The 12,769-nt window shown below is 43.1% G+C and overlaps 2 protein-coding genes across 3 annotated transcripts in view; one reads left to right on the forward strand and one right to left on the reverse strand.

The window, feature by feature from the left end:
* TBRG1 (transforming growth factor beta regulator 1) overlaps positions 1 to 12,769 on the forward strand; it is a 39,786-nt gene that overhangs the window by 22,192 nt on the left and 4,825 nt on the right. The gene's annotated exons all lie outside the window — the stretch shown is intronic.
* The window catches only part of SIAE (sialic acid acetylesterase), a 38,939-nt gene that overhangs the window by 3,683 nt on the left and 22,487 nt on the right, over positions 1 to 12,769 (reverse strand). The window contains exons 5-8 of one of the 2 annotated variants that reach the window (XM_055273576.2): positions 9,983 to 10,160; positions 8,451 to 8,560; positions 7,760 to 7,893; positions 126 to 283 (exon numbers count right to left, since the gene is read on the reverse strand). In XM_055273576.2, the coding sequence (XP_055129551.1) occupies positions 126 to 283; positions 7,760 to 7,893; positions 8,451 to 8,560; positions 9,983 to 10,160 (580 nt within the window). The remainder of the gene's footprint in view (positions 1 to 125; positions 284 to 7,759; positions 7,894 to 8,450; positions 8,561 to 9,982; positions 10,161 to 12,769) is intronic. The other variant, XM_063635593.1, reaches the window with a different exon arrangement.

Genomic DNA, 12,769 nt, shown 5'->3' on the forward strand with positions numbered 1-12,769 from the left:
ACATCCCAGCATACGTGATTCTAAGTGCCAATCCTCAGTCTAATCTGCCCCTCACCGGTGAACATCAGAGTGAAAGGCTACAAAGAATATACGCTGTTCATGCAAAGCCCGGGAAGCAATCATACCTGCCAAAAGGGGAGTCTCTATCACAGAGATCCATAGCTACAGCCATGAAGGTATTGGGCATCTTTGGGTTGGGGACATAGCCGAAGTCTGCTGTTTGATGCCAACGGATCTGGGGAAATCCGTCGTCTGAGCTCTTCTTAGACAAATCTGAAGATAACTAGAAAGCAGAGACATTGTTAGTTTTATTGTGTCAGAATCCCACACTGGAGTCTTTTTCACTGGCAGACTCTGCTTCTGCTTCTCTCATTGCATTTAAATGCTCATTCAACACGTATTTACTGAGCTTCTTACTGTTGTGGCAGTGTCTCTCAAAAGACAGCTGCAACAGTCCCTCTCATCCCATGTGCCCTCTTGCAGTGCCACTTTGCCACACCTCTCATCAAGCAGCGGGGTCTGTTTCTCTTCCCTTTGAATCTAGGATTTGCTTTGACCCACAGAATGCAGGAGAAATGATGTTGTACAGCTCCTGAGTCTTGGCCTTATGAGGCCTTGCCTTCTGAATTCATTCTCCTGAAACCCTGAACTGGTCATGTAAACTCTCTCCAGTTACCCTGCTGGAGAGATTATGGAGGGAGAGGGGCCTTGGAAATTGAAAGATCATAGAAAGAGAGGCTCTAGTGTTCCCGCAATCACAGATAAGGGGCCAGTCATATGGATTTCTAGATCCTCCAGTTAAAATTACGACCACATAAGCAAGCCTAGCTGGTGTCACATAGGGCAGAAATGAGCCATCCCAGGGGAGCCCTACCTGGCCAACCCAAGCAATCATGAGCAAAAAATATGGCTGATGGTTTAAGCCCCTAAGTTTTGGGGTAGCTTGTTACAAAGCAATAGATAACTGATACATCTGTATACAATACAGGGCTATGCACTATAGGGAAGCAGAGAAGAATCTGCCCTTGAGCATATGCTAAATTTCATCGAAGACCCCAGTTCTTCACTCCTTCCTATATCCATACCCTCTTGCCATGTGGCTTTGCAGTTCCTCCTGTTAACAGGACAAGTATGTTTTCCAACTCCTTGATTCTAAGCTCAGCCATGTGGTTTGCTTTGAACAATCGACAGAAGCAGAAAGTATGGTGTGTCACTTCCTAGCCTAACTGGCCCGGCATGGCTCCACTTGCTCATTTGCACTGCCGCGATCGCCATAAGAAGGACGTGCCTGGGCTAGCCTGCTGCTCCCTCGAGGAGGACAAGAGCTTCTGGAGAAAGACAAGAGCTCCCCTGCTGACCCACAGAGGTCTGAAAGAGCCCAAAGATCTGCAGCTCAGCCAAATCACCCAAACCCCAGCTCCCCAGACAAGAGCTACCTATATAAGAAAGGCTATTTTAGGCCAGGGGTTTTGAGGTAGTTTGTTACACAGCAGTAGCTAACTGGTACAAGTACTTTACAGCTTTGTTGAGGACGACAGACCTACACATAAGAAATAAACACAAGGATTGAATGGGTTTATGTTTCATAAACATATAAAATAGTATGGATTAAATGTTAAATCAGTGCCACAGACAGCAAGTGCTAAACATTTAGAACAGACAAAGGTTATTATTATAGGAAAACGTGGTCTCAGAATTCATAAAAACAAATGGGCATCAAAAATATGAGAAGTCACTACAGGCAGTACTGCTCACACTTCACACGTTAGAAGCATGTAAGATGCAAAGGTGGGGAGGAGAATGGTTCTGAGAGAAGGGCAATCCAGGTGGACTGAAGGATTTGTGAAGGAAAGGCAAAGTTGGAAAGATAGCAAGGCAAGTGTTTGTATAGTGACACTTTTGTATTAAGCAATAACCACTGTAGAGGTGATAGCTGCACAACATTGTGAATGTGCTAAAGTGCTACTGAACTCAATTGCATGTTATATGAATTTCACCTCAATTAAGAAATTACAGAGCCACTGAAATACTGACATGATCAAAGGACCATTTGAAAAGATTGTTCTAGTGATCATACAAATGGCTCTGGCAAAAAAACAAAATAAGGCCGTGCATGGTGGCTCATGCTTATAATCTCAGCATTTTGGGAGGCCCAGGTGGGTGGATCACCTGAGGTCAGGAGTTCAAGACCAGCCTGGCCAAAATGATGAAACCCTGTCTCTACTAAAAATGCAAAAAATTAGCCAGGAGTGGTGGCAGACGCCTGTAATCCCAGCTACTCGGGAGGCTGAGGCAGGAGAATCACTTGAACCCACGAGGTGGAGGTTGCAGTGAGCCAAGATTGCGCCACTGCACTCCAGCCTGGGCAAGAGGGCGAGACTCCATCTCAAAAAAAAAAAAAAAGGAAACCAAAATAAAAGACTTAACGCAGAGAGACAGATTAGTTAAGCAGCTATTACAATATTCTAGACACAAAAAAAGGTCTAATCTACAGAGACAGTAGTGGAATTGGATGATGAGAAATAATAAGAACTGACAAAACCAGGCAACCAACTGGATATGGGGAACAAGAGAAAGGGTAAAATCCATCATTTGGAAGCCATGGCATCTGAATTAACTGTGTGACATCTCAGGCATCCAAGTAGCACCAGAATATTTGGGGAATAATATTGTTCCAGAAAGAGCCTGTGAAGGATCCACAGCTCATGTATTATCAGTCAGCTCATGTATTTATTCATGCTTTTAACAAATATTTACTGAGCACCAACTCTGTGTCATGCACTAATACTGGCCTAGGAGATACAGCAGTGAACAAAACACAAGAATCCCTTCCCATTCTTATACCCTAGTGGAAAGAGGGAACGAATAACAAGACAGATCCGTAAACTACATATCCTATGAGAAAGTGACAAGTGCACTGGAGAAAAATGTAATAGGGAAGGGGGAGAGAGTGTCAGAGTTGAACGAAGACTAGGAGGAGATGCGCAAAGAAGCTATGGGGATATCTGGGTATGTTAGGCAGATGACTCACAGGGAGCCGCATCCTTATACAATACTCTCCCCTTTGTGGTAGGGAGAACTCGTAACTTGATTCTAACCAACAGGCTATGGCAAAGGTAATGGGATATCACTCCTGTGATTATGTTGTATATGGCAAAAGTGAAGGAATTTTGCAGATGTTACAAGTAACGTCCCCAGTCAGCTGACTTCACATTCATCAAAAGGGAGAGTATCATGGTGAGCCTGACCTAATCAGGTGAGTCCTTTCAAAGAGGGTGTAGAAGCCAGACCCCCTCCCCTGCTGGCCTTCAAGAAGTAAGCTGCCATGAGTTCCACAGCTTCAAGGAGGTGAATTCTGCCGACAACCACGTGAACTTGGAGAACTCCAAGCCTCAGATGAGACCCCAGCTCTGTCTGACACCTTCACTTCCACCCTCAGCAGAAGATCCAGCTAAGCCATGCAGGCCCAGACTTCTCACCCATAGAAAATGAGATAATAAATGTGTGTTGTATTGTTTTAAGCTGCTAAATATGCAGTCATTTCTTACTCAGCAATAGAAAACTAAAACAGCGGGAAAAGAACTTTCCAGGAAGAATGGAAAAGAAAATGGCAGGCCCCAGGATGGGAGTATGCCTAGCGTGCTTAAAGAAAAGTAAGGCAGCCAGTGTGGCTGGAGTGGCGTACGCAAGGCAGAGAGAATTAGGAGGTGAGGTTGGCGGGTGATGCGGGCAGGGGCCACATCATGTATGGCCTTGCTGACCTCAGCACACGGGGACCCGCTGGAGCCTTGCGACCTGACTTACACTTCAAAGAGTCACTTTGATATATTGAGAATATCCTACAGGAGGAGAAAAAAAGGTAGAAGCAGGAAGAAGACCAGTTAGGAGGCAATAATTCAAGGGAGAGATGATGGTGGCTTAGACTAGCGTAGGAGGAGTAAAGGTAGTGAGAAGTGGTCAGATTCTGAATGCAGAGTGAGTTAACAGGATTTGTTTTCATCTAAACGGAAAGTTGATATACTCCTACTCCTGCAAAACACAGAGGCTCCCAGGAAAAAAAATCTTTACTATTACTATGACACAGGCAGTCCGGCTATTTCTTCCTTCTTTTTCTGATGTTTACATCACCCTGTCCTTTGATTTAGATAGCATTTTATTCTTAGCTCCAGTTCCAGCCAATGAGAGGCATCAACCTATTATCTCTCTTTTACAAACCATGATCTAACTGTAAGTCAAACCACAAACTGGAAAGCAGTCTGGGCCAGCAACAACATTTTTTTTTTACTCCATTTCAAAATGTCTGACCCCATCAGAGGACTGCATTTTACACAGACTGTTCCACCCAGCCTTATTACTCACACAGCCCAGAAAATACCTGACATCATCCCTATGAATGTGGCCAAATGCAACTTTGAATCGAGGATATTTTCTGCTCTCTGAGTTGCTCCAGAAAGATGAGAAAATCATCAGGAGAACACGGAGAGGTTGCAGTAATAACAGAAAGGAGCCTTGGATATGATATGGAACTAATAGGCCATTTCCAATTCTCTTATTAAAATTCTTTTAGGCAAATCAGCTTTAACATAGGAAATGATAAAAGGTGCCGCTGAAGCCTCACAGTAGAATCTCATGAAGACTAGAAAATGGGAATAAAAAAATCTATTAAGTCACCCTACTTCTTCCACACCCAGAAGACAAAGTGGAACCATGTGCACCAGCCAGGGTCATAATGAAGATCACAGTAACAACGCCACAGGAAAGAGGTCTGTGGTAAAAAACTAGCCGGAAGCTCAACAGGGAGCAATGCTAAAAACAGCCCCTCAAGCCAAGGGAATTTTCTCAAAATGGCAGTTTGCTGAGAATTCTTGAAGCAATTCACTCTTTCATTGACTGCACTACTATATACTCGCCACATGGGGGCACCGGCGTACTCCACACCCACATGAAATTCCTGTTTTCCTAATCTGAAATACAGCGGGGCACTAATCCGTCTCCCACGGTGGCTGGTAGAAATACTGAGGCTAATAAAGGCGTAGACCAGCCAAAGAATATAAAGCTGGCCACGCTCACGAATAACATGCTGCAGTTTGTGGTCTGTTCAACTGTTCCTCCAAATCCCTATTTAAAAACCACACTCCTTAGGACTCCAGCCCCTAGCCTCTTGCTGTTTTTCAGGCTCCAGGTGGCCTTTCTACTAATAAGTCTGGGATACACGTGTCCAGCCCTGGTCTCTCCATGGAACTCACATCCTCCATCTCTAGCTGTACTCTAGTCACTGCAACCATCGTTTCAAACTTAGCACTTCTATGAAGCCAGTTCCTTTCCTTACAGACCAACCGTCCCTCCAGATCTTCTGATTTCTCTCATCAACACTATTCAACACTAACATTAACTGGCATGTTCCAAGCTTTCCATGGATGAACTCATTCAATATTTAAAATGACAAAGAGTTCAGTATCGTGTTCAAAATCACATGACTCAGGAAGTGTCAGAGCTAGCATCTGAATGCACTTAGTCTAGCTTAGACTCAGTCTGAACCATGACGCTGTCATGCTGGGTATTCCCCTTTGAAGGGATATGTTTATATTTCCAGACTTCCACTAGTAACCAGCATGTTTTTGTTGGTAATTATAAAGTTAAAACCTGGAGGTTAAGGGACTTTCACTAAACTGTAAGGCATAAGTACAAGAATCAGGTCCTTCTGATTGCTATATTTCTTTTTTTTTGAGACCGAGTTTTGCTCTTATTGCCCAGGCTGAGTGCAATAATAATAACAACCTATGTCTCCTGGGTTCAAGCGAGTCTCCTGCCTCAGCCTCCAGAGTAGCTGGGATTACAGGGATGTACCACCACACCCGACTAATTTTGTAATTTTAGTAGAGACGGGGCTTCTCCACGTTGGTCAGGCTGGTCTCGAACTCCCAACCTCAGGTGATCCGCCCACCTCGGCCTCCCAAAGTGCTGGGACTACAAGCGTGAGCCACCACGCCCGGCCTAATTGCTATATTTCTAGCACCTCACAAGATTCACAGCATATAATAAGCATTCAACACATACTTTTGGTTTGAGTTGGCTAAAGTCATACTCAAATCACCATGTGCACAGGCCAAGGGAGAAAAAAGTACTTCCAAAGCCCAAGTGTAGTTTCCACCAACAGGAATGCAGAACTGGTGACAGGAGCTGCTACTTTGAAAATAATGAGCAGAATAATCTTATTTCAAAGTCAGAACAAATGCAGGAAAGAAGAAAGAAAATAATCATAAAGGCATTTTTAAGTGAGAAGGTCTATACAAATATTCGAAAGAAGGTACAGTGAAAAGGACAAGGTAGGGGAGTTGGGAGGATGGTGAGAAGGCATCTGTGGGGCATGCGGAGGTAGGTGTCTGGGACCATGGATGTCCCGTTTACACAGTAAAGCCTACTCTGTTGTCATGTTGTAAGATGGGCATTGTTTTTATATTACCTTACTTGTTTGATTTCTTATGTTCTAGAAAAACCAGCACTACCACCCTGCTAAAAAGTGTAGTTCATATGAACATGTGGAGGCTAGGCAATTATGAACTTGGTCAAATATGTTTATTCTTTTTATGCAAGGCTGAAAGCAGAATCTTTCTGACTAGTTATCTCTAATTAAATGTATGGTTTCTCTTGCTATCTTTTTTCATTCACGTGTTAAGCTGCTATTTAATGAGTGCCAATCAACTACATACTTACTAGGGATGTAAGTGTGACCCAGGAAAATGTAGTCACGTAGGCAACCTCATGCAAATAAAAAGGTAGGGTAGAGGGAAAGGGGGCATCTAACACAGACTCTGGATAGTCACAGAAGGCTTCCTAACTAGTATGTAGGCTGAGGCCTAAAGGATGATTAAAGTTAACTAGGAAAGTATGGAAGGCAAGGAGCAAGTGCAATGGCCCGGGAGTGAGAGAGCATGGTGGATTCCAAGGAGTGGAAGGGATAACACCAAGTTGGGGAGGGGGTGGGGAAATGGACATTCTCACAGACAGTTGCTAAGAGTATAAATTTATACAAACTCATGAATTTCTTCAGAGAAATCTGGGGACATGTTCAAAGCCTTACAAAGGTGTATCTTTTGACCCAGAAATTTCATTTCTGGGAATTTACCTTAGGGAAATAATGAAGCATATATGCAATGATTTAGCAACAAGGAAAATAAACATGCCAAAGCTTATTAAAGCAAAACGTTTAAAACAACCTAAATGCCCAATCTGTAGACAGATAGTTAAATAAACTACAATATAACCATATTTCAGACTCTACAATCATTACAAACTGCATTGAAGATTAATATTTATTGACATGAAAAAATGTTTACTACTTATCTCTAATGGAAATATCACTTTAAGAGAAAAATGCAAGATATAGTACAGATCTATTTCAAAAATAAATGAGCAGAAGACAGCTGCTTATTTCTGGATTGGAAAATTATCAATATTTTTAGCTTCTTTTTCGCTTATCTTTTTAATATTTCCTCAATGAAACTGTAATGCTTTTTAAATAAGAAATATTAGTTACTTATCAACTTTTTTTGAAGTTTTAATTGTCCTATCAGTGAACTGAGATGAAGTAAGCCTTACATTCAGTTCCTGACGAGCATGTTATGAGGACAGAAACGGAAGATGAACTCCAGGAAAGAGATCTAAATAGCACATCCCCACACCAATGCCCATAAACCTCTTCCTGTCAACACAGGAACAGGTGTTGACATGGACAGAGAAGCCTTTACCCACATCGTACCTGGACAAGTCCAAATGGGAAGAAACGCTCCGTCTGCCCCTGGGAACCACGGTGGAAGGTTTCACGCCAGTCTTCGATGAGCGCAGGGAATGTGCAATTGTACAGATCCATGTTATAATTTATATTGGACTCCCCTAAAAACAGTCCAAATTGTAAGGGGAGTTTGGAGTAGACTGCAAAAATGACCACACATTACTCTCCTCCCTCTATCCGTGCCCTGAGGTAGTGGTCTTCCTGTGGTCTCTCCAGACTGGCCTTTTTCCAGCCAATGGGGCATCAGCAAATGTGGTACAAACAGAGGCTTGAAAAGTACTTCAGGTTTGGGCTCTGCCCTCTCCTGAGGACCCTGGAATCCTAAGACTATTATATAAATAATAAATGAGTCTATACTGGCTTGCTGAAGAGGTCACCTCAGAATCATGTTGCAACAGCCCCCAGACAATACATCTAGGGAGAGACCATCCTAGGTCATCCAGCCACCAGACAATCTGCCAGGTGGCCAAAGACACATAAGAGGTCCCAGCAGGAACTAGCTGAAGCAGCCCAGACATAAAAACTACCCTGCTCACCCGCAGAACAGTGAGCTGAATAAAATTTAAAGTTATTATTGCTTTAATAATAACTTTAGGGTGCTGTGTTATACAGCAAACGCTATCTGATACAATGGAGAAAAAGTACATTGAACACTTACCCTGGTACCATACCACCCCTTTCAGAGTCATATTGCACAGTGGATGGATCATGGCATTCCAGAGAACAGAGTGCTTACTGGGACCAGTTACAGAATCGTATGGAGCGGACCTGAAATCATACGATGCACAAGTGTCACCAGAGAGCCAGTGATTGATCACATAAGGGTCCCTAATTGGGCATCTATCCACTTTCACTTGTGGCAAACTTCTGATGAAAGCAACACAGAATTAAAATTGAATCGAAACTCTTTTTCTTGAAAACGTGAATATTCTCTGAATTTCACCTCCAGGTTATTCCCAAAATAAGTGTATCAGTCAGCTTCCTATGGTAATTAAAGGTAATTTCTAAGGTAATTAAAGCCACAAGGAAGGAGTGCTTTATTATTGAGTATCTCACATGGGGGGGGGCAATAAATTTACTTAACTTTTATTAAATAAACCTTTATTTAATGGACAGACATTTAGGTTGTTTTAAACTTTTTGCTTTTATATGCAATGCCAGGATTATCTTCCTTATAGCTAAGTCATTGCATATATGCTTAACTATATCCATAAGATAAATTCCCAGAAATGAAATTGCTGTGTCAAAGGGCATCTTTTTTAAGGCTCTGAACATGTTCTCAAATTTCTCTGTAGAATATTTATATGAATTTATCCTGTAGCTGCTGCGTGTGAGAAGCCCACTTCCCCACACCCTCGGGATTATCCCTTCCACCCCCAGAGATCTGGTCTAACGCTCACTCCTACTCTACTGCAGGCCATTCTTCCTGTTCCAAAGTCGAATATCTTCACTCCCCCACAGGCAAGCTTTTACCCAAACTATACCAAGAGCTCAAGCCCATCCTCCTCCCACAGGCCTTCCCAGTGTGAATGAGACATGGTCCATGAAAGCAGGTCACATACTGCTCATCTCTACACTGATGTTAGCATCGGGATTTGTACTCACTAGCCCTTTCCCTCCCCAAGTATTCTTCCTGATCCAGCCTTTCCTAAGCAGGTATTCATAGTATACTGATACGTTTCTTTGAGTACATGTTTATAACATTTGTTCTTCCTGTTGGATTGTTTATTCTTCTAGGCAATACAGCACAATGGTTAGGTGCACAGACACTGAAGCCAGACTTGCCACTTACTAGTCATGCTCATGAGCAAGTTACTGAATCTCTCGGAAATGTAGTGTCTTCACCCACGGTCTTTAATATCTACACTTCAATATATCAATATACATTCAATATATTAATAATTAATATATATAAATGCTTAGCACAGTGTCTGGCATATAAAAAGCTTTCAGTAACCACTAGCTATTACTATTATTAGGGAAAAAGATACTTTTTTTTTACATGTTCTCAAACAATTGTGGTGGCAATGACAGTGAAAATAATGCTTTCCCTGTGCATGAATAAATTATATACATTCAACACATACTGGGACATTCACCATATACTTAACTCCCCACAGAGGACCATGACCCTCTCTCTTACATAATTCCCTGGTAGGCTCTTTCTCAGACTGGAGAATGCTGTCTTACCCTTGTTTAGGGACCCCACAGGCTTTCAGTGACCGTCCAGATGACCAGGCTTCAATGGGTGTCCCGCCCCAGCTGGAGGCAATCAGCCCGATGGGATACTGCAGAGTGTCATACAGGTGACGTCCAAAGAGCCAGCACACTGCTGACATGTACTTGAAATATCCATGGCCTAAGTTTTCTGTTCAGAGAAATGGTTAAAGAAAAAGAGCCAGAGAAAGGTTGGTGGATACAAACTGCAGCTGCTAGGTGGGTCTAGGTGAGAAGGGTGGGCAGAGGTCATTCTTCTGTTGTTTTCTAAGACTTTCAAAAGTAGGATAAGATTGAGAGGCACAGAGAAGATACAGCATCAAGACCAATATGCTGGTCTGAACACTATTATCTCTTCCAAACCTTCCCTAAGGAGAATCTTTTCCAAGGGAGAAAACCGTAACCTTAGTGATAGTTTCCTTTTATCTGTCTTCATGTTTTTTCAGTTGCTCAAAATGCTTGTTCTCATAACAAGGAAATAGCTCTCTCTGCCTGGGAGAGAGGCAGATATGATAGCGATTTTGCTCTCAGTCTGAGTATAAATAATTCACTTACATAACATGTAAGTTAAAACTCTGGCTAGGCAATAGTCTTCCCCGTGCTTCCCATCACTTACAGGATCTGCAGACTCTCGGATAGTCAATGCTCTCCCTCAGATAGGTGAGAGGTGGGAAGGCTGCCATGTCCCCATGCTACTCTCTTCTATGTCTCCCCTCTTACTTGGCCACTCATTCCCCCTTCGCTCTGTGGGAGGGAAAAAGCAAGCAGGGGGCAACTTAAGAAGAAATGTGTATTTTTTTTTTCTGGTGGCTTTATAACCAATTTTATAGCTATGGTTAAGAGGCTGGGCACGGTGGCTCACACCTATAATCCCAGCACTTTGAGAGAACGAGGTGGGTGGATCATCTGAGGTCAGGAGTTTGAGACCAGCCTGGCCAATATGGTGAAACCCCATCTCTACTAAAAATACAAATATTAGCTGGGCGTGGTGGTGGGCACCTGTAATCCCAGCTACTCGGGAGGCTAAGGCAGGAGAATCGCTTGAACCTGGGAGGCAGAGGTTGCAGTGAGCCGAGATCGTGCCATTGCACTCCAGCCTAGGCAACAAGAGTAAAACTCTGTCTCAAAAAAATAAATAAAAAATAAAATAAAAGTCAAAAAATAAAAATAAATAGCTATGGTAAAGAAAACATGGACAGATAAGTGATGGGAAATTCGGCCCAAAGGGAAAGCAACAGAAACCGAAACTATTGTTTAAATTCTCAGCACAGTCTAACTCATTCATCCAATTACACTGCCCAGTAACTAACAGAGGCAAGAGTGAGCAATTTCATGTTAGAAGAAAGCTGGTGAAGAGGGGAGCGTGCTTGCTCACACGAGGATGGGATCAGTTCAGCCCAAGGTTTATTAAAGACTGACTATGGCTAAGTCACTGGCACTCCAAAAGCAGACAGTGCAATAGTGAGGATTCAAATCAGTTCCAAAATAATTAAAATGGACAGAGCACCTACCAGGTATCAGGAACTACTAGATGGATGGGAGACAGTGATGAAAGTGATATAGAGACACATGGAACCTCTCCTCATAGGTCTCATAGTTGATAGAATAAGGCAAGTAGGGCCGGGCATGGTGGCTCATGCCTGTAATCCCAGCACTTTGGGAGGCTGAGGCAGGCAGATCACGATGTCAGGAGTTCGAGACCAGCCTGACCAACGTGGTGAAACCCCATCTCTACTAAAAATACAAAAAAATTAGCTGGGTGTGGTGGCACGCACCTGTAATCCCAGCTGCTCAGGAGGCTGAGGCAGGAGAATCGCTTGAACCTGGGAGGCAGAGGTTGCAGTGAGCCGAGATCGCGCCACTGCACTCCAGCCTGGGTGACAGAGCGAGACTCTGTCTCAAAAAAAAAAAAAGAATAAGACAAGTATTTAGTTGAATAAAATATATGGCAAAAGATGGTAAGTGCCTCAAGAAGTACAAACAAGTATTAAGGAGTTTTAACACAAAGAAAGAATATCAAATGAGAGGCAGAGCTTAAAAGGCCTAATAAACACTGACCTCCCCGCCCCACACTGTGCTTCCACAACACTCTGTGCATCGCTCCATCACTAGACCATGCAATAACCATCTGTTCAGTGTTTCCCTTAGCTCACTACACTATTAGCAGAGACTTCACCTGATTCATGTCTGTATCCTCAGCGTCCAGGACATGATGGAGATCGGTGTCTGCTGACTGATTGAGGGTGCCTGTGGTTTCACTGACAGTAGGTAGAGGGCAGTAGTAAACAGGAGGGAAGAAGAGAGCTGGGGAAGCCTTAAACCATCAACAGGAGTTTAATAAACAGAGCTGACACTCGAGGCAGAAGAAAAAATACATGAAAAGGCACACAGAATAGGAAATATTCTGAGAGTATTTGGCTGGAGCAGAGATTATAAAAGAGAACAGTGGAAGATAAGACTGGAGGGGAGGTTAGAGCCACATCTTGGAGTAAAGAAAATGGAAACCCACTTGAAAATGCTTGAGAATGAGAATGTGGGGTGTAGGCAAAATAACAGAACCCAAAAACGCCCACACACTCATCCCTGGAACCTGTGGCTGTGTTACCTCGCATGGCGAAAGGCACTTTGTAGACGTGATTAAGGTTAGGGACCTTGAGATGGAGAGAGTGTCCTGGCTCATCTAGGTGGGTCCAATCTAATTACAAGAGTCCTTAAAATCAGAAAACCTTTCCCAGCAGCAGTGATGTGATGACAGAAGAA

The sequence above is a fragment of the Symphalangus syndactylus genome, chromosome 3 (genome assembly GCF_028878055.3).
Source record: "Symphalangus syndactylus isolate Jambi chromosome 3, NHGRI_mSymSyn1-v2.1_pri, whole genome shotgun sequence".
Lineage (NCBI taxonomy): Eukaryota > Metazoa > Chordata > Mammalia > Primates > Hylobatidae > Symphalangus > Symphalangus syndactylus.